This window comes from Meleagris gallopavo, chromosome 1 (assembly GCF_905368555.1).
Source record: "Meleagris gallopavo chromosome 1, MGAL_WU_HG_1.1, whole genome shotgun sequence".
Lineage (NCBI taxonomy): Eukaryota > Metazoa > Chordata > Aves > Galliformes > Phasianidae > Meleagris > Meleagris gallopavo.
Window position 1 is genome coordinate 21653172 of NC_139404.1, and position 27979 is coordinate 21681150.

A 27979-nucleotide genomic window follows, 5' to 3' on the forward strand; every position below is an offset into this window, starting at 1 on the left:
CCATCCTGTGTGACTTTAAGTCTATCTGTTATTTGTTGACATGAACGTTCCATATTTAACAGAGTTTTCAGACTCGCAGAATTCTCAACAGTGCTTGTAAGTGAAGGTATTTGTAAGATGTGAGCAATGCAAAATTTAAAAAGTGAATTGCTCCTTTAATCTGTTTAAGAGAACTAATCCTACTTCAGCATCCAGATACACTGGTAAATTCTGCTAGATTCGGGAATGGAAGCAGTAATCAATTCAAGCACAGTACAAATGCTTGGAAATAAAATAAGTTTGGGAGCAATAACATCAGTTGGTCCATAAAGAAAAACACTGCATACTCTCACCTGCTGTATGCACTCTTCCCTCTCTGAGAAGCAAAAACTTCCACTGAACCCCTTGAATCTTTCTCTTCCCAAGAGAATATAAGATTGCCTGGAATTTATTTTGTTTTTCACTTCCCAAGGAATATTCAGATGGATCATTTTTGTGACTGGAAATACTAGATAACTACAGATACATAACTTTGGAAATAACTTCTCACCCATCACAGTATTTGAAAGTGCTCTGATTAACAGCATTTTGACAACTAAGCAGCTTTTAAATACGGTTCTAATTGATTATTTAACTACAGGTGTTAATAGGAGAAACATTCTGTTTGAATAATTAAATGACACCTTCAAAAAAAAAACAAAACAAAAAAGTCATATCTGTTTCCACTGTGCAGTTTATTCATTTTAAAATTAGAAAAAAATAACCGAACAAAAAACACTGTTTGACAATTCACATGCATAAACTCAAACATCTCAGCCCCCAAAAGCACCATTTCTTTCCATCCTGTATTAAGGCGTTCAGGAATTTCATCTAGGCAAACAAATATCTGTATTTATTAAAAAAAACAAATAACAAAAACAAACAAAAAAAAACAGAAACGGAATGGAGAGACAAGCTATAGTTTAGTTTTATTTCTATTAACAAATATGATCAAAGTGAGTCCTGGTAGTATGCAGCTGTATTCTTTTATCTTTTCAGTTGTATATAGCTGATAGGAGTCAGAGTGATTGGGAAAGAAGAGTTATCTTCAGCAAGTTTTCTTCAACAGTGTCTTGATTTGGAGTGCTGAATAAGCCATTGCAACGTTATGTCTGCCAGGATAGACAAAACAAAATGAAAAACTCAACAGTCTGTCTGCAGAGCTTAGAGGGACAGCACAGCACAAGCAGGTTAATACAAATTAAAAAAAAAAAACAGCAAATAAAGAAAACTCAGTAATCACAGGCCTTCATTCGTACCTAATTAAACACTGAGCACTCAAGACTGCAGAGTTCTTCTGTTGCTTTTGTTTCTAAATTATGTGCATTTTTATATTTCTAAAAATACGATGATTGGCATCAAATTTTCTGTATTACAGATAAAGAACTGTTGGAAAAGCAAAGATCTAAAATGACCATAGAAGGTACTCTAAAATCCAGACTGGAATGAAATGCAGTATGAGAACAAAGGCAGAAAAACATGACCAAAAGAAAAGAGAAGGGCAGGCATCTGACAAGGCATTAAGAAGCCATTTAAGTAGACTCTAGGAGCCCAAGGTCTCTGAAAGACATGGAACACTGGAGCAAAATTTGACAGCTGAAATTGATCCCCCTCCTGATACTAACTTATGCACTGGGCTGAAGACCGCAGCAGTTTACAAACTGATTCATGAGCAGATCAGTTGTTTTTGCCTCAAGGCAGTAACATCTATTAGGGTGGTAGGAAGGATGCCAGGAGGCGGGAACAACCATAGCCCTCAATTTTAAATTTTTCGCCCTATTTGTGCTAAATTCTAAATGGCACTCCAGGAAGATCAGCTTAGGCACTGAGGCAGACAAAAGCATCCCAGAGCATCCAAAGCTAATAACTATGTACTAATCTTCACCAATCTCTGAGGACACAGAAATTGACAGCCTCAAACAGACACCCCTTGATGAGGCTCGTTAGTTAGGTTACAGTTTGCACTGAAAAATGACTCTCATTCAACTGCATTGACATCAATCATAAATGTGGAGCAAAAGGACAGCTCCCACTCTTCTTCTTAACAGAATTGTATTTTCATCATTTTAATAAGCTAAATACGTTTTCATTACAGTTTTTCATCATAAATGATATCTGCTAGTTCTTTGATCTCTCCAGGTTATTGCTCAACCTCTTTTCAGTTTCCCAGGTCTTCCTCAAAAAATGGCACAGAATGAACACTGTGTTCCAGTAATGCTCATGCAATTCCAAATGCACATGATATACACCATCCACTTTTTTTTTTTTTTAAATTTTCCTCTGCAAATATTCAGAAACCAAATCAGCTTTCCTAGGCACAATGTTACACTGGAAGATACTTGACTGATTCTCAACCCAGGACTTGGATTTTTTTGCTTTTTTTTTTTTTTTTTTCCTATCTCTACTTTCAGGACTCTCACAAGTAAGCGATCATTCTTTTCATTAGTTTCCCATTTGCAAATTTGAGCATAATTTTTTTCGCATGCTTATTTCCTCACAGCCATTCACATAAATGAACTAAGATTAAAACCTATTTTCTCCAGAATGCTTCCAGAAATAATGCTGCCTGATACAGTTTCCAGATACATTATCACTTTGAGATCCCCCACTGAAGCCTTAATGATTTGATGAGGATTAGACACCACATTTATAAAACTTGAAGGCGAAGATGGTATTGAGGTGAACCGGGGAATATATTGCGAGTTTTGAACAAACCCGTGCTTACTTAACTGGGAGCCATGTAATTTCTGGAGCCATCCAGTTTCTGGTGTCCTCCACTCTCAGTTTTTTCTTGCCTATGCTGTATTTTACTTTCTTCACTTTGTTGCTAATTTAGGCCTGCCTCCAACTCAGTCTGTCCTTCACTTCTGCAGATTCCCTAAGCCAACTCTTCCCAAGTTTAACAATACATTCTGTGCATTCCCCTTACTAAGAAATAATGGTTACAACCCAAGCTGGAGCAAAACCAGGTCTGGTCCCCTTCAAACCAGTGCACCCAAAGCCAACACACCACATCCAAGGGAACAGATGAGTGGTCTGCCTGACATTGCCTAATACATTCCTGCAGTTGGCTGAAATCTCCCTTACTCTCTGAAGATCAGGTATGATAGCATAGTCACCTCACTACCTCCACTACCTGGTTCTCCCTGCCCAAAGAGAAAATTTTCCCTCCTGAAAATTCTCCAATTTTCACTCCCACTGTCTCACTCAGCTGAGTCCTACAGAGCTGACCAGCTCTTCCAACGAGCCTGCTTTCCTCAAGAAGCAGCTAGAAGTATCTACCAGGTTGTACGTGTCCCAGTGAGCACCACATATCTCAGCACTGCACAAGGAAGATGGCAGCCAGGGCTGGCCTACCGTACCTTCCCTCCTGCTCACTGCAGTGGCCAAGTGAGCTCAACTGTCTCCACAGGACAGAGAGGAAAGGGGAGAACATGACAGAAGACAGGAAGAGGTAAGTGAAGAAAAGAAGAAAGACTGAGAAGGGCAAAAAGCAAAGGCTAAATATGAGACAATTTCATGTGGCTTTTACAGGTTCCCAACAGACTTAGGAGTAAATTTTAGCATGTCTTCAGTAGGACAAAAGCAGTCGTCACTCTATTTGAGGAACAGCCTATAGTCATGTGCATATAAGGTCTGCTTTAAAAGAAAGATCACATATGGAGAGAAACACTTATTAAAATTTATTAAGTACCACCTAATAATTGGAAGGCCTTCATACACAGTTACTATTTCTTTCAAAAGTAGCACAGTCTTTCTGAGGGGTTGAGTCCATTTCATTTTTAAACCCACTTTTCCAAGACCCTTGCCAAATTTATTTCTCAACTTCTTAGGAAGTGAATCACCCTACAAGTGATTTTTAAATTACATATCATTATATATTAAAAGATACACCACTGAAGGTGGTTTTCCAACAAAGTCTTTCAAAGTAATTTGATATTTTCAAGCACATGTGGGTGCTAAATATTCAAATCTCATTAATGTTTCTCAACATCTGATCCAAAGTATACAAGATGAGGCTAAAAGAAGAAGAAGCTTACCGATGTTATCCTTCTCTTTACAGGAAATAGAATAGCAACAGATTTCTCTGTCTTGAATAGCTGAAAGGTTTCTACAGAACAAAAAAAACATTTTAACATCACAAAAAAGGGCAACAGAATTTTCCTGCATTTTATTCACTGGGTTTAATTCTACCCTCATACATTAAATTTTTAAAATATGCCATAGCACATTAAATTATTATTTTTTTAATTATAAAGACATTAAGGTTATAAAGTGATTTCAAACATTTAAGTTTCTCATTAAGTTAATGTAATAATGAATAATAAAAAAGCAGAATTCAATGAGCTGACAGTAACAGTCTGCGCTGAATAACAGTACTTGTTTTAGTGTTCACCTTGTTCAAAACTTTTAGCTCTATTAACACTCACAATCAAGCAACAGTATTCAGCATTATTCTTCAGAAAGCTTATTACATCATACACAAAGGTAATAGATCTGATTCCTACCAAAAGGTCGCCTCTACAGTTAGGAAGATACTGTTTCTTAATTTACTTCAGTTTCATTATGGGAATCTCCCTATTCCTCCTCAGCATTTCCAAACACCTCTCTATTTTTTCATTTGTTTATCCTCACACAAGTGAGAGGAACATGCAGGAAACAGATGATGCTCATGGAACAGATGGCAAGTAGAAGCACTGAGAAGAGTCTAAAGTTTTGCAGAAAAGCACTGGGAAGTTCAAGCTGAACAGGAATCAGCAATGCACCCTTACACAAAGAAAGCCAACGATACCCTGGACTATGTTAGGTGTAGTGTTGCGAATAGGTCAAGGGAGGTGACCGTTTCCCTCTATTATACACTGATGAGGTCAAATCTGGAGCCCTGTGTTTGGCTCTGGTGCTGCAAGTAGGAGAAAGACATAGAGCCACTGGAGAGACTCCAAAAAACAGACTACAAAATTATTAACTGGAGCATCTCTCCTATGAGGAAAAGCTGAGAAAGTCAAGGCTGTTCAGCCTGAGGAACATAAGGCTTAGGGAGGGCAGGGAATCTTATCAATGTGTACAAATAACTGAAAGGAGGTTGTAAACAATATGAAGCCAGGTTCTTTTCAGTGGGATTGAGTGACGGGACAAGAGGCAACAGGCACAAATAGAAGCACAAGACATTCCATCTGAACATCTGGAAACCATTTTATTCTAAGGGTAACTGAGCACTGGAACAGGTTGCTCAGAAAGGTTGTGTACTCCTCCTTCTTGGAGATATTCAAAGCATTACGTGGAAATGGTCCTCATAATGAGCTCTTAGAGGCCCAATTTGAGTAGAGGACCTCAACTAGATGATCTCCAGTGATTTCTTTCAAATATTTTGTGATCCTGTTCCCTAATTCTCCATTGCTCAGCCTTTGGACTCCTTCTAAACAGAAAGCTTTGCTTCACTTCCTACTGATTAAAATTAGGTGATCTGAGATACAAAAATGTATTCTACAAAATTATTGCTATACCATCCATTTTTACAAAATTGTGTAGTTCATTTAAAATTACCTTTGCAATGCAACAGTTTAAGTCAATTTCAGTTATACATGAATATATGCTTAGGATACATGTCAAAAATATCCAAATTGCTCACATTATAGACAATAGTTTGAAAAGATTCTGTTGTAGTGCCATTTGAGCACTAAACTGCCACTACAAAGTACTTTGGGAAGTGATCCTATTACTATCTCTAGCAGTTCTACCTTCAGCGATGGGAGAACAAGATTATCTGAAACAACTCTGCACAACTGAAATAATAACCAAGAGAGGTTCAAATCTCCTGCAGTCAGCTATCAGCCTAGATTGCTATTTCAACTGCCAGGAGCACCTGAAATGGAGTATCTGAGAATGCAAAATGGAATCTCTTACAGCTCACTATTGCCACAGACTACCAAGGACTTTCTCTTATATATCTTATTTCATAGTGTTTTAGCTTTTTACACTGACCAGCTACTTACAATTTCTCAATTAACTGCTTTTCATCCAGTGCACCTGGGAGGTCTCTTTTATTTCCAAGGACTAATACCTGAAAGAAATAATTCATATTTATATTAATCCATGGGCAATAACAGTTTATTTCTGTATTTTGTCACCTATTGCCAATATTTAGGATCTTGTAACCAAAATATATATATATATATATATACATACAGTGCAATAGCTGACATATTCAGATTGACCAATGTCTGTGTGAGCAGCCTGGAAACATCCTTCTCAGCCAGGTACGTATCCTCTGAAAACTGAATATGTTCAATCATTTATGAATGCATCAGTATCAGAAGTTCCCTACATGGACTCCTTTAGCATGAAACAAACTTGGAAGACAGCATGTATCACTGCACTCAAGCCACCAGTAGACAATCTACAGGACCAGATCAAATGTATGACCCCAGCAGTAAATGTTGAATCCTCAAAACCACTTAATTCTCTCTACAGTTCAGCTTCCCTAGTTCTTAATGTAGGTATAACGTAGGTATACTAATCAGGTAACCAAACCACAGCTCACCCTTACCCCAGCTAAATGACTGATTCCTTTCCCTCCCCTTTGAACACCCATTATAAAAAAATGCAAACAGCAATAATTAAAAAAAATGAAGTCTGAGAAATGCAGAAAATTTACTAAACAGATGCTCAGACTTAAAGCCTCAAGTACAAGTTAAAGTCAGATGAATGGTTTGAGTACATTCTAAGATAAAGTAAGCAACAAAGGTTTTTTTAATTATAGTTGCATCACTGTTTTACAGATGTGTTTCAATTCCCAGACAAATAAATGATTGTCTCATTAATTCCCATGCAACTGGAACACAAAGAAACCTATTATTTACACTCTCAGATTAATAAAGTTATCTTAAAATTTATAATGCCAAAGCCTAGTTAAAATAAACTGGAAAACGTTCAATACTAGTGACTATCTATGAAATAAAAATAAGTAAAAAGTACATTACTGAACCATGCTGGCCAAACTGGGCAAATGAAATGTGGTATCATAAGATATAAAAGCAAAGGAATTTAATTAGGTAGTTTTGATAGTGACCTATTCTGTCGAGGAAGGGATAGTGAAAATTAGAACAGTCCATACAGACAGTACAGAAGAACGATATCACCCACCATGACTGTAGATTTCTGTAGTATTTGTTCAATATTTAACTAACACATAAAAACAGAATAATAGCAAACTTTATAATAAAGATTAAGAATCACTTGAAAAACTCTCATATAAATGCATTTGCCTAACTTTATTCTCTCAATGACTTCATGTGAACTTTCTGTCCACTCCTCCTCAGATGACTTCAAGCGTTATTACTGGGCTGAGCATCCACACGCACGCAAAGAGGGTTGAAGCAAAAGCCATTAAGCTGTCAGTAAGTCCTCCCTAATGTTTAAGTATTATTAGTTTCTTTCTTATGATCAAACGTAATAACTCATTTGGTGATGTCAGCACTAAGGTCAATGCTAGATTGATTTATATCATGTCTCAAATGACAGATTACATTTCAATGAATCACTGAATAAAAAGAATCACAGAATGTCTTGGGTTGGAAGGGACTTTATAGACTACGTAGTTCCAAGCCTTGTCACGGGGTTCAACCTCATTTTTGAACAACATTAGTCTCTAACTCCATAATTCCTCAGCAGAATTTCATCAGGATTATGATTTGACACCTCATACTTGAGAACCAATATAATTTTGCATTTTTTCAAACATTTTTATTTTGAAAATCCAAACAGTCAGGTGTTTAATCAATGGATATACAGATGGTATAGATATATATCCAGGAGCTTGGCTAATAGAATTTATATTGGAGAAATAAGAGAAAATCACTCACCCTGTCCTGGGCTCGCAAGATGAACTCCTGATGGAGCGGATCTCCAGAGAGAGATCCTTCCCCACCGGCAGTCAGCTCTTAAATGGGTCTAGGAGAGGTGGAGCCAGGCTCCACCCCTTCCTGCAGCACAGGTGAATTGCCTTCACATGTGCTCCCATGGCTGACTCATTGCTCGCCTCAGGTGATCAATCAAAGGTTCAGGCCGTGATTCAGCAGCCCCATACAGTCAGGAAATAGAAGTCAAGATAGAAAAAGTCAAGTTCTTCACAATCTCTGGAAGCAGAGGTGACTATGTTAGCATCTGACAAAAGACAAATCTCACATGTCTTAAGATACTGCCACAAACATATTTAGGTCAGAGGTTTAAACCCAATTGACAAGGGGACTGTCTGGAAATAATTATTTTCTGATAATGTGAAAATGAATTTGTTCCAAATCTCTTCTGACCTTTAGACTAGAAATGTACACACTGCAGCTCTGATAAGATGCTAAGTGCTGTGAAAAAATATTACAAAGTTGTATCAAGGCTGCATCACATTTAAGCTAGTATTTTCTAGAGTTCAAGAGAACACATTCACAAGGATTTAAGACTACATCATCTACGGTCCGATAGGGACAATAAAAATCAAAATACGTACTGGAATTCCATGCAATTGCGGTTTATCTATCAAACTGTGCAGCTCATTCTTTGATGCTTCTACTTTTTCCAAGTCTGCTGCATCCACCATGTAACTGCAATGGGAAAATAGATACTTATGGTATTGTCCTTCACTTGCAGAAAGCTGCATTAAAACTTCTGTATAATGTGACAAATGTGTTCACAATGCCAACAGCATTAAACCACTCCTCATTTGTATAAACCCTGCATTTTTTAATACTGGAAGACACAAAACTGAAACATACAATTTCTTATATATCTGGAACACAGGATGTATAAAACACATTACTTGTATTGTGTTGGGTCCTCTCACTGAATGGTCTGACAGACTTAAGCATCCTATTACAGACTTTTCTAGAAGCATCTGTTTCTAGCAGCAATATTTTTTTCAATTCAAAAATCTAACATCAGCAAAGTAGTGAAGAGTAATGGATAAATGGATGGAGAGAACTGACTCTATTAAATACACTTCTATCAGTACCTATATCAAGTGCTAGGAATCAACAAGAATATTACAAGCATAGGAAATAATTTTCTGTCAGCTGCATAACGTGTATCTTTCATCCAGATGTCAGAGAAGTCAAGACAAGACACTCTAATGCAGTAAGTCAAGTAACTCACTAGTAAAATCCAAGTATTTTTTTCTTAAATTCTGCTTTATGCTAACGTAGTAGCCAGTTTCCAAAAAGAAGGCTGCTGCATATCTTATGCTTCCTTCTTGTTTTTGTGTTATCACCAAGCTCAGTTAAACATCTGACCATAAGAGAACAGCAGCACAATTAAGAAATGGTAAATGATGGAGATGGACAGGAGTGCAAGCATATCTGTATTTTAATGTTAAAAATATTATGTATTTTAATATTAAAAAAAAAAACTTACACAACTGCATTGACTCCCCTGCAGTAACGCTCCCACATGCTTCGAAATCTTGGCTGCCCTCCAATGTCCCATACCTGGAAAAGATAAAAACAAACCAAGCCCAAAACTCTTTTTGAACTATACAGCACTAACAGAAAAGAGTGTAACAAAAGAACTCTTCCATGCAACATGCATATTGTGTTTACACTGCCTCAAGAAAATAATATTCTCAGCTCCTTCCAGTCAACGAGTAAATCGGTCCTGTGACTAAAACAGTTCCCAATGTATACCAGGACACTTCTGCACTTTTCCATTAATAGCAAAAAAAATAAAAAATAAAAATGTCTGAATTGTTTAAATACATGGTCCACAATCCACAAAAAATGGTTTACTTGAATGAAAACATTTATGGAGGTGCATTTTTTATGGGGCTTGGGAGACCTGAGATAAGAATACATCAAGCCTTCAGTGGGATAAAGAAGGATACTAATAAAGACTTGGTCAGAGAGTAGAGCCAGTCCACGTAAAGGACTGCATACCACAGGGAACTCCAGGACCTCAGCTCTCCCATTTGTTCATTAGGTGTTCATAAAAGGCACAGGAATTAGCTGATTAGGACCAGAAAACAAACAGCACGGTAAGGTAGGCCTGAAGTGATTAATACATGAATCTTAAGAAAAGGAAACCTAAATCCTGCTTGGGATTTTATAAAGCTCCAATCCTGCAAATGCTTATGCCTACTGTTAATATTGGACAATCACAGTGAATTCTTTGTCATCAAAGGGCTAGCACATTATTCTTCTATACAGGAATTACTTCTCCTTTGCTTGCAAAAAAATCAGTATTTTTGGTGGATTCAAATAAACAGCTTCAGAGATCCAAGATCAAAATTGCAGGGAAAGGAACAATTGTGGATGCAAGGACTACATGTTGATGCAGCTGCTGCAGCTACATCTAACGGCTGCAACATCTAAGTTGTATTCCATGCAACATCCCTATTAAAATATTGATGAATACTGAAAAATAAAAGGAGTGGATTTGTTCCTATACGAAGGACTTACCCCTTATTTCAAATGATTTAGCTATCAAAGTTATATGTTCCATTACAGCCTATACTGAATTTGCAAGTAATATGCATAGAAGCAAAAGTTTATGCCTTCCAAATTTCCTTAGGAGTCGCTTTCACATTTATGCTTTCTAAATCAAAACACATTAAAGCTGCTGTGACAATATAAAAAAGACAATATACCCTTGGATTAAGGACTTTTTCAATTAATGTGGACTGTATTTTTCCTTCCACAGTCCATAGATCACATTCCATGACTGACAATCTAACCACTCCTCTTGGCATAACATTAGTATATCACATAAATGTATATTGTCTTTGATCCCTCTTATAAGATTAAGAATTTTACACATTAAAGAGAGTTGGGTGAACTTCTGAATATGAACTGGATATCAATTATGATCTGCACTGACATCTGAGATGCTGTTTCAGAAGTCTTAATAAAATAAACCTTTTATTTTTAAAGCTTGAAAGAGATGAGTACCCTGTTCAATATTATAGTTAGATGACAAACCTCTCATTAACACTAATTACTCCAATAACTCTTCAGGACCTTGAAACTAACTGTAGCCATCTGGTGACATCTGTGTGTCTGGAGAAAAAAAACAAATTACTTTCTTGGTATATCAGAGGAGAAAAGAAGGGGGGGCAAAAGGATAGGGAAGGCCAGTAATAAGATTAGATTTCTGGAGACTGATTGCCATTATTCCTGGTAGCCAGAAAAATCCAGAAGAAGATGCGGCCTGGACTAATCACAAAACAAATACAAGATAATGAAATACTGGTTCTGTCCTTGTTTGATGATATACTGTATGTATAATGTATTAAATCACACCGCTGAACAAGTGTTACTCTCATTAGGAGAAAGAGTCACCTTGAAACAACAGAAAGATAAGTCATTTCCAGTTAGTTTCCCTCACAAGCCTTACAGTTATTCATTAAAAGTACAACACGAAGGACATGAGGTGCTCTTAACGGCATGTGCAAACCAAGCTTCTATCATTGCATTACGTTATAATCACCTTAATCAGAAAATGGAAATAAACTGATGAAGTAATTATCTCCTTATTTATGAAATTAAAATGTTGCTAGGAGTAACTTTCTCATACTCTTTACTATATTGAATCTCTGCCCTAAACCATTTTCACTGTAAATCAAACAGACAGAACTATAAGAGGCATTCTTACATTAAGGAAAAAGAGATGTGCTGGCATTACAGATGTTTTCATGCATGAGCTCTGTATGCTTTGTATGTTACTTATTTTTGCATGTAAAACATTCTGGGAGAGGAAGGAGACTACACCCTACCAACAGAATATCAAGTTAGCTGTAAAAAGAAAAGTTCACTGTGTCTTGATGACACAGTGAGACTGGACTTCAAATTCTCCCATAGTTTTTGTTGATCCCTCAGGAATAAAATTTTCACAACATATAATAGGTAGTTTTATGCACAGATCAGCTGATGTTAAGCACAAAATGCCTACAGAATGTCTAAAACAGATAAGAAGTTTCTCTGATATCCAGTGCCATTGTCAGATTAACGTCTTAAATTGTTCTTTAGGCTAAATCTCATTTCTATGTATTTCTGTATTCCTATTCCTGTAACATTTTGTAAATCACCACTTCTTTTGTTCCCATCTACATCTGTAGAACAGTAATTCCTACCATGCTTGCAAGTCTATACTCTCATAAAGAAACGTTTTAATTTGTAAACAAGATTAATCACTGTACTTCAGAATGGCCTTTTACCACAATCCTTACAATTACGTGTTCAGTCAGCCTATTTTAGAACAGGAGACTCTCTGGGTATCTCTCTTGTTCATACAGCTTTAAGGCTCCTCACTAAGACTGCAGATATCCGCTATGTTTAAGAACAAATATTTTCCTTTTGCAGAGAGGTGTATCACGACAGTTGAGAAAAAATGCAGTTACGGATTACATTCAAAGGTTTTCAAAAGTTTTTCTGTTATGGGGAGACTCATTAACACTCCAGCTGTGTTTCTTATAATTAGCTTATATTGTGGGAAAATTTGACAGTTATTGACAAAGTTGCAGGAAAGGATAAGTAGTATTTTCTAAATGCCAGTTTTTCACAGTTTTTTTTTTTTTCCCCAACATGCTGGGTGGGATTTCTCTTGCAGACAGAGATGAGTACAGTGACACATTTCTGTCTTTATGTTAATGCATGGGCACAGTACTTAAGACCTCACTGTAGGCTGACAGCTGTTCAGCTATTCAACTGACCAGAAACAATGTTTTCTTTGGGATGACAGTATTTCACTCTAGGCTTGCCAGTAGTGACTAGAGTTTCTTTCAATATTAAAAGAGCTTAATCTTCATGCAGATATGAAGTTGATGGCATTGAACCATCCTAATTTGCAAGCTGAATCTGACACTATAAGTACCTGAACATAGAAATATATTTTTCTGATTGGATGTAGTCAGAAACTATCAGCCATAAAACCTAATCTAAACATATAGATGAGAAAGATCTAAATACAGAAAAATATTTGGGCAGAATAAGGTAGCATGAACATTCAGCAACATGTTGTACATAGACAAATCCAGGTATACTGACACGTGACTTAAAGAGCTCACACATATAAAGCAAGCACAGTGACAGCATTCATAGCTAACTCACTGTGAAAGGGCGAAGAGTAACTGGAAAGCAGGGAATTCATTTTCTGCAATTTCAGCCACCTAAAATGTAGGCATCTCATCCAAGTTACTAACAATCTGAAGCTCCCTGAGGGCACCTAAGGCAGAAAAAGATGTCATCTGTCTTACCCACCTCACCTATCAGGTGAACCATTGTTGCAAAGCACCCACTGCCTTCTACTGAGTTTAGGCAAATGGCTCCAGTTGGCTTCTTCCTTTTCACCTGGCCAAGGTTAGGGGAGACAAATCCTGAACAGTCACCTATTCTAGAGCAGAATGTTCACTCAGTAACATTCTCCTTTTTTTGTCTAATAAATGGGAAGAATAAAAAGAGCTAAATCAAGTACACTTTTTAATAAATTGCCTTGTGGTTACAAAAGAATAGAGCCTTCCTTGTAGAATACTAACCATGTAGCTCATTATGGAAGTGAGAACACACTCACAGTTCCATTAATTGTAGTTAGCATCTGTCTACTACTTCGTATTTTGCAAACATCTTAACAGTTGCCTTACAGCTGAAAAAAAAAGGCACACGGCTACAGTTTCTGCAGGCAATACTTCCCAGAACACCCTGTTCTCTGAAAACAGCCTTGGTCCTTCAAAGAACCCTGAGGTCACCCCTCCCTGGTGATAATGCCCACTTTTTAACATTTTTGCAATTAGGTAATTTATTTTAGTCATGCCAGGCAGAAAAAAAATGTACTGTATGCACAGTTCACACCATTCATAATTATTTTAATCATGGCACTGCATTGTCAGCGGAGAACTAGAAGCAGACCTGCAGCACAAAATGGCTGAAGAGACACAAGGCACGACGTCTGACGGACTTTAAATAGGACATCTGATGGACTTTAAATAGGACACGAAAGCAAAGTCTGTACTTAGCAACTATTTACTGAATTTAGTGCTGCTTACATGTGTTCTAAGGCAGGAATGCACCGGGGAGCTTAGGTTTAGAAATAAGACAGCAGCCCCCTTAATGAAGATGTAACACATTTCTAAACACAAGAAGCCAAACCATCCTGGCCTAAAAATTGTGTCCTCTGCCAGGCAGAAAGCTTTTATTAAAGGTGTGTGGTCATGAACAATCCTCACAGGATCACAAACCAGACTCCAGACATCAAAATCCAAGAGATTCGGGTGAAGGTCAGCATACAGAAATCATAAGGTATGAGCAGAACCTGCATTTGGAAGACCGATAGCAAGGAGATCAGAGACAAGGTCATTGCTAGCCCCTAACAGCCGATCGATAACTACTGCAGTAATTATTAATTTTACTTGTTCTTGAGGAACATACAACCATGAAAGCAAAATGAGTACGTGCTCAGTAGCAAAAACTAGTGGGATGTGCAACAGAGCATATGCTGGGAAAACTTACTCTAACACTGGTAGACCAGACAACAATAGGACATTCTCCGATGCCAGCTTTAACTCCACTGAACTCCCACTGTCTTTCCCCCTTGCTCTTTTACCTCTGGAATGAGCAATTATGACAGAATCTCAGCATGCATCAATGAGGCAAAGCTGCTGAGGAGAGAACTAATCAGAGGCAGCATTTGTGGTCCACAGGCATCCCAACAGTATGTTGGAATAGAATATATGTTTATATAAGTTACAGAAAACTTCAAGCTGGGAATGGATAAAAGAAGATCAGAATCCTAAATTACATGGACCAGCTTGAGAGATGGTCTGAAATACAGCAGCTGAGATTTAACACGCACAAGTTCAACAGCCATATTCAGGCAGAAGGAACCAAATACACCAACACAAAATAGGAGATAATCCCGTAGATTATTATAACGTTTCCCAAGAACAGAAAAATGAGTATTGTTCTTTATGGCTGTCAGACACAGAAGAACAAAGCAGCTCAATCTATGATGATGACAAATCATTCTAGAAGCTTTTTTTAACTCTGAGAGTGAAAGTGCATAGCATAAAACAAGGTATACTGAAGAACACTCTTCGTGGAACACCAAATTTTAAGAAACAATTATTTAGAGATATTTGGGTAAATGCCTGGTTCATCTCAGAGCACCAGACTGGTTTAGACAATTGAGTCAGCTCCTTGAGATCAACTGTTCTCATTTTTAGGAGTCCTAACAGTTACTTTGAATGGCTAGTGAGATATTTGAGGACTCTGGCTTCTGGTCCCATGCATTCACCCAGCCACTGAAGACCTTTCTGCCAAATACATGACCCTAACTCACATTACTTTCTGTACACAACCGAGCACACACAGCCTCCAAGAATTCTCTGATAGGATGGTGATTTAATATTTTCCCTGCTCTTCACTGGACTCCAGCAGTTTCACATCCCACTAGTACTGGTTGACTGAGAACTACACACTGTAGTCCAGGCATGGCTTCACCAATGCAGAGGAGATGAAGGTTTCCCCTTCCTCGCCCTCTTGGCAATATTTCTCCTCATGTAGTTCATGAACCACTGGCCTTCTTTGTGGTGAAGACACACTGCTGATTCACGGTCAAGATGATGACTACAGGACCCCCATGTCCTTTTCCACAAAGCTGCTTTCCAGTTGGCTGATCCCCAGCATGTCCTGGTGCCTGGGGTTGTTTCTCCCCAGATGCAGACTCGGGACTTCCCTTCGTTGAAGTGCTTCAGGCTCCTGTCAACCCATTTCTCCACCCTGCTGAGATCCTTTTACACGATGGAACAGCCACATGGTGTATCTATTGCTCTGCTCAGTTTGGCGGCACTGGCAAACTTGCACAGGCTGCAATCTGTCCTGTGAGACATCAATGAAGATGTTAAACACCCCCTCTAGTCACTGACTAGTGACTGGACTTTCTAATGTGATGTGATCCTGATTGATTTGACATTGGACCAGAGAGAGCATGGCCTTTTCAAATGGACCCAAACTGGAATACTCCAGTACTTGCAGAGAATCTGCTGGAGCTGTATCAGCAGTACAGTCACAGGGTTGTATTACAGCACAACACATGAGATGATCTAGGAGCAGCTGTTTTTTAATTGTAGGATGAAACATTAAAAAGCAGGAGGATTATGCATATCTGCCAGAACTTGAAAACAACTATTTAGAGAAGGAAGGAATGCAGCAGTGAAGGAAGCAAGAGAGGAACACGCTGAGCTGGGATCCTTCTCCATCACATCAGAGCAAAGAGCAAGCAGCAAGATGCCTGGCTTGGCCCTCAGGCACTTGCCCAGGCTGCAGCTGCCATGGAAAGAGGCTGCCATGGAAAGAGGCTGGCCTCTAGCGGTGGCAGCTGGGGTAACTGCAGTCCGACCTCCTCAGCTCGAATTCTCACCAGGCTGCACTACCCAGTGGAATGCAGAAACCAGCTGGTGGTACGACTTTAAGACAGTAAGTTTAAAGCATGCTGAAACACCAAGAAAACTGAAGTTGCTTTTTTCTGTATACATTTCTTCTGTTATAATATTTCTTTTTTTATTTCTTATTCTAGAACTCATTCTGAGATTCATTAGAATCAAAGGTTGGTTAGTTTGAGTTTCACAAACATTTCAGAGAACAGTTAGCAATGTGTGTCTTCTGAGTCTCTCAAAATGTTAAACGTCCTATCTATTCTCTAGCTTACTGAACAGTAAACCACACTAGAGTAGAAGTATCAATAAAGTGCTGATCCAAAAACATAGCAATACCACAAAATCAAATCACTCAGCAAACGATAAACATTTTTTGGAATTAAAACCTCAAATTATTTCAATCATACAGCTTCACCAAAATCCACTAAGCTTCACTCGAAATGGTGTCTGCTCAAACACTTCCTGTTTTCCTCCCGTTTTGTTTTGGAAATAAAAGGTGAGAGGTTTTATGAAATATTTGGCCACACTAAAGTTTGGCAGTACATGGTTAGAGCTGAGAGCTTTATGATTTTTATCACTCAACCACACGAGCCACATTACAGACCACATAAAATTGGCAATCTCTATTCTTTAGGCCAACATAAATCAGTATTTTTCTTTCCACGTGGTTCAGATAAATGCTTATATATAAGTATGCCAGTCACCATACTTTTACACTCTAGGATGACAGACTAAATACGAGAGTAAATCCACTGGCTTCTGGAAAAGACTGTCAAAACAGTAAGAAAACAGACTGCTTTTTTTTTTTTTTTGTCTTCTGGAATAGTACAGAATCTCGAGACAGAACTGCAGTCAAAAAAACAGACAACGATGCTGCACTCGCACAGTACTTCCCTCTTAGTGGCCTAAATGAAAATATGGCAAAAAAACACATGAAGGATTATTACCACCCACTTTTTGGTGGCGTAACTTTCTCTTCCTAAAGCGATCAGTCCTAGTCTTCCGCAATGCCTTTTTTTTTCCCCTTGATGACTTTTTGACACAGATAGCTTCTCAGTCTCACTCTTATACTAGCTTTAATTTCTTCTTCTATGCAGCATACCAAGACCTTCAAAAAAGGTGAAGTGCAATAACCTATCTTCATACCGTGAACATTGCTCCTGCCACATTTCAAGAACTTCACAAGTTTAGTAAAATGATGCTTTATCCAAGAACTTTCATAGTAGCTGATGGCTGTATTATCATAGCCTTTTGGTGCTTGAGAAAAAGTCATCCTTTGTTGCTGACGCATCCCCCTCAGTATTCTCCAGTCATCAACATATCAACAAATTATGTCATTCTTCTCACAGTAAAATAATTTTTTAGAAATTGTATCTAGAAATTAGTAAGATTTAACAATTTATCTAAATACAGGAATAGTGACTTGTAAGTACTTCTTGACAGACTTTTAAGGAAGTAAGCTTTTATACGGAACAGCCCTATCCTCCTCTTTTTACTATATACTACTGTTGCTGAGAGACAATTAGAACTTGTTGGGATAAATTATTTTCCTGTGCATACTGGTTTCCAAACTAAATACTGTTTTCAAATCTAGTTAATTTTTAATAACATTAGCATTATCCTTTTATTCTTACCAACTGTACTGTAAAACCTATTGTATGACTTTTGGAATTGGACACAGTTGCACAGAAACTCACAAACATCACATGCTTGCATGATGTTCATCTTGGAATATCAATTCTGGCACAAATCGTTAGTCTTTTTTTTTTCACAGGGTTGGGGAGGAGTGGCTGAAAGCTGCCTGACAGAAAGGGACCTTCGTGTACTCATGGACAGTTAGCTGAATAAGAGCCAGCACTGTGATCAGGTGGCCAAGAAGGCCAATGGCATCCTGGCTGTATCAGGAATGGTGTGGTGAGCAGGACTAGGGAAGTAATCCTGTCCCTGTACTCAGTATTGGTGAGGCCTCACCTCGAGTGCTGCGTTCAGTTTTGGGCACCTCAGTACAGAAAGGACATGGAGGTGCTGGAGCAGGTCCAAAGAGGGGAAACAAGGCTTGGAGAATATGCCCTAGAAGGAGAGACTGAAAGAACTGGGCTGTTTAGTCCGGGGAAAAGGAGGCTGAGGGGAGACCTTACTGCTCTCTTTCAATATCTGAAAGGTGCTTACAGCGAGAGCAGGATTGGTCTCTTCTCACTGGTGACAGAACAAGGTGAAATGGCCTTAAGTTGTGTCAGGGTAAGTTTAGGTTGGATATCAGGAAAATCTTCTCTACAGAAAGGGCTGTTAAGCACTGCAATAGGCTCCCCAGGGAGGTGATTGAGTCACCATCCCTGACTGTGTTTAAAAACTGTTTGGATGTGGTGTTCAGGAACACGATTTAGTGGAGGGTTGTTAGAGTTAGGGTAGTATGGTTAGGTTGTGGTTGGACTTGATGATCTTTAAGGTCTTTTCCAACCTGAGCAATTCTATAATGCTACGATTCACTATAAATGTACTTAGTCTTCTGAAACAAAGGGAAAGTTCGTGTAGGAAGACAAAATTCCTGCATCCCTGAAAGAACAGTAAGAAAAAATTACCTGTCTGAATAAATGAAAACTTAAAGACAGTTTGACTTCCTAAACTAGAACGAATAGCTTTCTCTTGTGAGTCTGCATTTGTGGCTTCAAATCACAGTATTAATCATAGTTCTGTCATTGGTCTAGTTCTCATAGACATTGGCCATTGATGGTTAAGAGACTAAGAATGCCTTAGGATGCATCTGCACTTGTCAGGCAAGTACCTCTGATGTTGCTGTTGCAAATACATTATCTTTATTTGCTGTCATAGTTAGCACAAGTTCATTTGTGTATAAGAAGTAAATAATGAAGGAGAAAATCTATACAATTAGCACATCAATCAGACTTTCGGTATTGATGGCCATTGACTTTTTCATAAATTCTCTTTTATAGCTAATATGAATTACGAATTAATTCCAAGGATTAGAAAAGTTTAAAATCATTCAAAGTTCATAAATTCTAACAATATAGCATTCAACATTTATTTTTAAAAAATATTGTGACAATCATACAAATTCACAATCAGTCTACGTGTGCAAACTGAACACATAATTCTGGCAGCTCTCTAGCCATAGTCTGTGCTAACTGTACTTAAGAGTTTATAGCTGTCAGGGTGGAAGGATGAAGGAAAATGTAACTTTTCCCAGCAACTGAAAAACTGCTTTATTCCTCTCCACATTCTGTCTCTAAATATGGAGCCCTGCAACTAATACAGTCTACCCAGATTGCCCCCAAAATGCACATCTGTACCCTGCTTTCCCACATCACAGTGGCAATCAAGTAGCTGGGTCTATACTACTTCAATAACTTGACCAGGGGCAAACTAGTAAGGTTGCCCAGCTTTTCTTTTGAAGAGGTTGCTTCCAACTACCTCAGTTACACTGGTATCGCTTTGCCATGAGATCACTAGTGCAGATAGAAAGGAGTACTAGGGCGTATGAATAGGTTTAAAGTAGAATGTAAAGCCTCACACTATTATCTACTTAAGCTGATTGTAAAAGGTGACCTTTAACCTCCACCACCCTCATCTGACTCCCTCTTAGTTTTCCCAGAAGTAAGTCTGGTTTGTCCTCACTGTAAGGAACATCATTCTCAGGTTCAGAAGTAGGCAGAAGAGTAGGTGTGATAAAAGGTTATTTTTTGATTTTTTGAAAAGGGACTGACTTCACCTCCCTCTACAAGAAATACAGTTTGGAAAGAACTTGGAGCCTAAACAAAAACTATTTAGAAGCTCTGATTTTGATTTAAAAGGTGTTCTTTTTCCTTAGAGAGAAGACAAACAGGAATGCATCGAGCTGCTATTACATTTAAGCATGTTCTTTCTACATCAGAGTTCAAATCTCTGATCAGCAATAGCAGATGGCTATTGGGAGACATTTAATTAACAGAGGCACTCAAGACTAGTATTTCTTTTTTCTCCCTATCATTCACTGACATCCACTCCTGGACATCTGCGACTTTCTCTTGAATTCACAGGAGCAGTTGCTTTGAGGAATGAGTTTATAGACTGACCTTCCATGTGTATGCACAATGGGATAAGTCATAAAGAAACAAGGCAGTGAAAAAAGGGAGCATGTCTGACTAAGATAATGATTGTGATAAGATTTGGAAGGAAAATTGTTCTGGGAGTTACTGAAAAATGCCTGAAAGACACCACAGTCACTGGTCACAGCCAACACAAGGGGAAAGTCCTGTTCAATAAACTTAATCTCCTTTTATGAGGTTACCAGCCTAGTGGACCAAGTGAAACCAGCTGATGTAATCTTTCTGAGTTTCAGCAAAACTTTTGATATTCATTTTCACAGCATCCTTCCAGAAAAGAAAAATTCAGCACACAGCAAGACAAAAACATAACGCAATGGCTGATGGGTCACGTCCAAAGGGTATCAGTAAATGGTGTTACATCAAGCTTAAAGCCAATCACTAAGAGAGTTCAGCAGGCTCAACTTCAGGGCCAGTTCTCTTTTAATATTTTCATAAATTATCTGGATGTAGGACTCAAATGTATACATACTAAGTAAGTTTGCAGACAGCAGTAAATTGGGAGGAGCTGTTGGCTCCCTTGAGGCTAGAGAGGCCTTGAAGAGAGATCTTGACAAACTAAGAGAGCTGGATAATCACCAACAGCATTAAGTTTAACAAGAGCAAGTGCCAGATTCTGCATGTGGGAAAGGCAACCCTGGATACACACAGATACATAAATATTAGAGTTTGCTACACACATGACTAATACTGAACTACATGAAAAACAATGAGAAATTTTATCCTTAGGAATAAACCATAAAACTGAGAGCCACTGCACACTTCAATTTCTAGACCTCTCAACTCACATCTGATTTCTTACTTATGTAAATTCTTTGAGTCAAAAATTCTTTTGAAGGTTTTCTATCAACATTTCAGAAAATTACTCATGTAATTCCTACTTTTTGTGCTACAATATATTTTAATAAAAACATGATAAAGGTATGATAATTTGTATTTACTTTATTAAATTGGACACTGCCATCATATATTTTTGTGTCCTGTGATGACATTCTTCAAAAGGTTTGACCAGCCAATACTGACTTTTGCAGTGCTCATCACACAATAGATTTGTTTTTTTAAGCCCACAAATACACAAAAACCAACTTTACTGGAAAAAAAAAAAAAAAAAAGTCAGGCTTCTATCAATCATCTACCCTTCAGGAAATGTCAGACTTAAAAATACTTCTATAATTCTACTTTGTCTTCCTGTTCTACCTACTCTGTAATAAGAGTATGGTCAGATTCTCCCTCAAAGCAGGCTGTATTCATGTACCATACTGATTGTTTACGAAGACATAGAACTTAGGTCATCACAGCAATAATGATTCTCCTCCATTTCACATTTTATTTTATTTTACATTTAACTCCACATCATTTTTAAGCCATAACAGCCTTTACTGTGGACCCAGTTTTTAGATATTCACCATCATTTATTTTTTATATTCCGCCAAAATTTCCTGTGAAATTAAAATCAAGTTAAATCATGAATAGTATTGAGTTGTTACTTCATCCAACCCTGATGTGAATCTCAAAGAGGGCATACTGGAAAGAGGGTTGGAGTGCTGCAAGAAAATAACCGGATCTAACATTAGATCTTTTTCAATATATTTCAAAAGTCTGGCTTTATTAGGCACTATAATATACAGGTGGTTGTAGTGCATCTAGTGATTATCTTACATCCGTTTAACATAGAAGCAGATACTCAATTTAAATGTTCAGCTGAAACTCCCTACAGTCATGAGAGATTTTGAAAAAGCATACCAAGAGAGTAACACCAGAAACAGACAGGCAGTCACAGTATCTATATCCCTACAGTCATTTTAGGTTTTGGATGATGATTATACTTCAGCTTTAACATCTCCCAAGCAACAGAAGTCAGTTATCCCTTTTGTCAGCCTGTACTTGCTCACTGTTTAAAATGAGCGGATAGATAACTTACAACTGCTTATTTTCACATTACAGGTGCTTTTAGAAAATCATTTCTAGGTACTAGAGTCATGCCAACCCAAAGGAATAAGAACACCTTCAGAACTGAGCAAGAAAGGAGAGAAAATGAAGGAAAAGAAGGGGAAAGTCAAGGTAAAAGCAAAAATCTACACCTAATTTCAGACAAAAATTATGAATTTGAGCTAGACTAATCAATCTGACTCCCTTTATTATCAGAGAGAGCCTAAATGCTAATGATTTCTGTATTTTGATGCCTACATTACGAATTACAACCAAACTGGCAGCATCTGTATCTCTCCATATCTAGAGAGAAAAGGGGCACTAAGAGATGGTGCAGAGATAACTGACTTAGATTAGATGTGCTATTTCTTGATAGCTAACACAATGTGAGCTAAAATGCACTCTCCACCAAGTTGCAAAAGTTGCTCCAGATTTGTGAGAAAGGAGGAGGGAGTACAAGAGAGAGGCACCTCCAGGTTGTTCGCTGCTCCCCAAGTATCTCTGAGTTTTATGACCTTTCTAATCCAAAGGAGTGCCAGGTTCCACCTGGCATGGATATCATGAAATAATATATATTAATGTAACACAGAAATGTATAACTATATGCTTTTAAAAGAATTTCTGAATTACAAAAACAGATAGGTGGTCCTTTATCATCTGAAAAAAACAACTTTGCATACAGTTTCATTACAAATTTTTATCACTCTCTCTTTTAATTATACATTCTATATTAATGCAATCATGCACACCTACCTTTATGGTAACGTTTCCTTTTGTTATTTTTCTCATATTGAAGCCTACTGTAGGAATCATATCTTCTGTGAACTGCCCTGACTGGAATGCAAAAAAAAATTATACATATTATAAAATAATTGATAAAAGCAGATGAATTTCTCATTTTCAAAATAAATTTTTTATTTTAAAACACAGTAAAAATAAAACACCATATTAATTTTCCAAAAGAAAGCATTGGCCAGCACTTCAATTAATGCATTGTCACGCCAAGGAAGACTGTTCATTTCAGTCCCTTTAAATGATCTTTTATTCTCCTCAGTGACAAAGATCACCCCAGAAACCACGAGACTTCAGATAATTCCTCATCTGATTCTTGAGCAAACCAGAAAGCAGGATTGTCAAAACTGATTATACTAGAATTTTTCTCCATCATTTTGGGGGTTGGACTCGATGATCTCTGAAGATCCCTTCCAACCCCTACAATTCTGTGATTCTGTGATTTTCACCACTATTGCCAAAGGTTTAACATCAGATGTAACAAATGGTGAAGAAGTACTCATTTAAAGAGCGCTCTGAGCTTCTGAATAGGTGAAGCAGGGAAGTCCTGCTGTGGAACCTGAAAGAATGTCACTGAGACAGAAAAATTCAATGAACTAACTCAGTATATCATAAACCACAACAAAATGCTGAATGCCTACCTCCAACCCACAGCAAAGACTAGTACTTTTACAAGATAGATACTCATCAGTACAACAATGAAGCCTTACAAAAATTTACTCAGTGCAGAAGATAACTTTTGATGAGAAAGGTGAAACTCATTCAAAATGCATGACTTATAAGGGACTGAACCTCAACACCAGTGGTGTATTAACATATAACTAAGGTTACTTAATAACTCTTTCTACACAGAGGTCCAGGCCCTGCTGTCTGCAACACACACAGTAGTCCTGGTTTTCCAGTCACCCAGAGACGAGGACCATGGTGCTTCCTGGAATTGCCACTGCCCTTTTGTTTCTATCTTCCCACACTCCCTTCATTCACCTCATCATCCTTTGTAACCTTTATTTTTTCAGCATACGGGTATACAAATGAGGGAAGCAAACACCCCTCCAGCAGGGCCCTCCCATTCGTGAAGCAGAAGATCAGAGCTGCAAGGTGCAGCACAGCAGCAGCTCACAGCCCCATAGTGCCACCAGCTATCCTTAGTGCTACTGCTGATCATTACATGCTTTCTGCAACTGCTTTCCTCACTCATGGCAGATTGAGAACACACCACACCTCTGGTTTGTGTCCATTAAACTAGTACTTTTAATTTGGGATTAAAAACCTACACAGCCTTTGTCAGCTATGTGCTCTTCTCAATGATGCGGGGGTTTGGAATTTGATCTCTTAGGCAAGAACCAAATTCCATCAATTACTTGTTTGATCTTAGCACAGAGAAATTCTGTACTACACATCATCCCCATCTTCTGTTGCTGGAAGTCTCTTTTGCTTCTCCTTCCTTGCTTCAGTGACTTGTCAGCAGCAGCAGTGAAGACAAATGCTCCAGCAGTCTCCTACAGATCCATGCACCCAGCAGTGACAGAAGTTTTTAATAGGATGCAGTAAGACAAAGCCAATCACTACCAACCTGCTGCAATGGATTCTGGCCTATTTTGCTACAATATATAGCATACGTACTTGTGGAGGACAAAATTTCTGTGGACATATACACACTTCCTAGCACATAAACCATTGTTTATGTAATATGTAACATCATTATTTAGGAATAGAAAAGCCTGGACAAAACAGATACCCAACTCAGAAAGTTACTGTTTAGGCAAAGTCCGGATTCCATTTTGATCACAAAACATACACCACATTCAATGCACTAAACTGGAAGATAAAAACAGAAAACAATCCAGTTTGGAGGACAGAATGCAACATATTAATGTCTTCTCTTTCAACAGTTTTAATCTTCTAAAATTTTCAGTTCTCACTGAGTGGATCCAGCTAAAAACTATGTATTATGTTTACAGTTTTTTATTTTCCCACAAAATGAAAAAAGGAAATGTGTATTTTTAATCTTTCACCCATATTAGCACAAAAACTCTGATTAGTGTGTTGTTTCAATTACTGTTAGCACCATAAAGTAAAAAATTCAGTTTTACTTCCTAGCAAAGTCTTACATGAAAAATGAACTATTTTCCTGAACATTCAAGATGTACAATTTCATTGTTAAACTTCAGTAAAAGAGATTGTATCTTAACAGAAATGAAAATAATGAATGCCAAGAAGATTGTAATGTCCTTTCTAAATGCTGATGAATATCGAACTGACAATGAATACAGTCATTACACCTTACACAATCAAAAACAATGGGGCAGATTCACTTCAATCCATCAGTGTGCATCCACAGTAAGAGGCGGTGAACTTACCCAAGGTTTCCACTGGTAACCAAGAACTCAATAAGGCTCTATCAGGGAAGAGACTGTTCTAAAGCATGTTTATTGGAAGTAATAGGAACTCAGAATACTACTGCATAGTGAGAAAAATAATTATTTCCTATCATTTGTTTTTATGATCCACTGAAGTATGCAATGAGTTCAAGTATTCGCTATTTTGTAATGGTTAGTTTCCCCCTGTTGCATGCTAACCACACTTAACAAACAAACGCCCATCATCAGTCTGTTTGCCATCCTCTTATCAATTGACACCTACTGCCTTATCCTAAATCATTTACTCCAGAATTCTTCAGCCACACTTCTTTGGTGTTTATCAGGGCACGTGATCTCCAGATTAAAAAATTCAAAAGCTACAAAAACTGTAATCTGTGACATTTCTCAGATCAGGAAACACGGATGCCTTGTAGAATACTCTTTAAAGAGATGCTGACAAAATTAGACCTGCAGAAAAAGGGAGTGTTATCACATTTGGGTTAGCATGAGAAAGACAAATATATATGTCATTCTACAGGTGTAGTCTGAACGAGTGGGCATTCACAAGCATAAAGTCTGACAATGCACACTAATGTTAGAGCACTGAGGTCTCTGAAATGCTCTGTTCTCCCCTTTATTAAATCAATTCAAGAAACAATACAATCTATTATGTCTCCTCTTTCAGCGAAGCCTGCTGCAGGATGCACGCTTCCAATGAATTACAAGAGTACAGAGGCCTATGTTATTATGACCACCTGAAACTAACAAAAATGTGAATTTAATCTATTTTCTGTTTACTGACAGATGTGCCTCAAAGCACACTATCATTGCTAGCTGCACTTTCCCCACTCCATTCCTTTTTATCCTTTCTCTCAACTTCTTCACTCGCACTAATTCACCATCTTCTTTTATTCCCTACATGCAAATGAAGGAAACAACAAATGCCCTATGCTCGTGTTGATCACTGTCTCCCTATCCATGACTACAGGCCCTACTCCTGCTTTTGTCCAACATCTGGATGCTCCCATCTTGTGACAGGTGAAGCTGCAATACAGTGAAGAGCTGATGACCTCGGAGAAAACGGCACCATTGACAAGCTTCATGATCAGCACGAACCCTACGTAACATGCATTTGTTTGCAACCTTCTGATGGAAAGCTTTGGGGCAGATAGAAAGGTGCACCAGAAGGGTGGGCAGCACATCAACCAAGGATGAGAGAGTATTTCAGCATGGAGACAGAATGGAAAATGTCATGGTAGATGTCAGTGCAGACACTGAACAAGGCAGCAAGGCCATCCATTGTTACAGTGGGAAGGGAATGGTGTGCTGAACTTGAATGCGAGGGAAGGGCTGGCCATCAAGGAACTGTGGGATGTGATGCAGCTGGCAGGAGAAACCAGTAAAGGGAAAGTTAAGGCCCTGGAGAATGCACAATGTATTACTAATTAATTTGGAATACACTGACGTGAACGGTCAGCTCTGACGGGTGAGAATTTGGGAATCTGATTTGCGACGGTCACGTTGTGTGGTCGCGACACACGAGGCATCTTCTTCCTCTCCTGTGTAAAATGCCACCCCCATCCGAGCCCGGCGGAGACGCTCGAGGCTGCAGAAGGCGCGCGATCCCTGACGGCCCCACCCGTCCCGCTGTGCCGCGCACGGCTGCGGGGATCTCACGACAGCAGACGGCTCCGCCGCGGAGGCGCAGCCCGCACTTGTTGCTGGAGAAAACGGAGCGAAGGGGCCGACCGAGTCCGGCCGTGCGGTCAGACCTCCGCCCGCTGCGGCCCTCAGGGCGCCGCCGCAGCCCACCGCCCCCGGCCGCTGCCCGCAGCGCCCGCCCGCCCCAGCCCCTGCCCCTGCCCCTGCCCCTGCCCCTGCCGCCGCCCCAGTCCCTGCCCGGCGGCGGCGTGGAGCGTACCGCCAGCACGGTGAGCAGCGTGGTCTTCCCCGAGTACTGCAGCCCAACCAGCGTGAGCTCCATCTCCTCCTTCCAGAAAAGCGAGCGCAGCCACTCCAGCACCCGCGCCACGAGCGCCAGCATCCCGGCCAGCGCCCCCGACCTGCGGCAGGCGCCCAGCCCCAGCGGCACCGCCTCGCTGCTGGGCATGGCGGCGCGGGGCGAGGCCGCGGGCTGGCGGCGGGACGGGAGGGGCCGGGGCCGGCGGCGGACGAAGCGGCGCGGGCACGGAACGCTCGGAGGGGTCTCACGTGATGGCGGAGCCACCGCCCTTCTGCCGCTGCCACTCTCTGCAGACGTGGGAGGGGTTTGGACCCAGGGGGGTCGGCGGGGAGGAGGCGGCAGCGGCGGTCGGGCCGGCGGCCGGGGAAGCGTCTGCGGCGTGGTGTGACGGATCCCGCCCGCGGCGGGGGCG

At 39.2% G+C, this 27979-nt stretch overlaps 1 protein-coding gene across 2 annotated transcripts; it reads right to left on the reverse strand.

The window, feature by feature from the left end:
• Positions 1-694: 694 nt before the first annotated feature.
• LOC100541646 (ADP-ribosylation factor-like protein 8B) lies at positions 695-27968 on the reverse strand. 2 transcript variants are annotated; one of them, XM_085218414.1, is made up of 7 exons: positions 27526-27965; positions 23206-23286; positions 9418-9491; positions 8519-8612; positions 6012-6079; positions 4059-4129; positions 695-1130 (listed from the first exon to the last, which is right to left on the reverse strand). In XM_085218414.1, exons 1-7 carry the CDS (start codon positions 27712-27714, stop codon positions 1081-1083), a joined length of 627 nt encoding a protein of 208 aa, XP_085074540.1. In that variant the 5' UTR covers positions 27715-27965; the 3' UTR covers positions 695-1080. The 2 variants fall into 2 exon arrangements, with proteins under 2 accessions (XP_085074540.1, XP_085074549.1); XM_085218423.1 differs by lacking the exon at positions 4059-4129 and having other exon boundaries at positions 27526-27968.
• Positions 27969-27979: the final 11 nt, after the last annotated feature.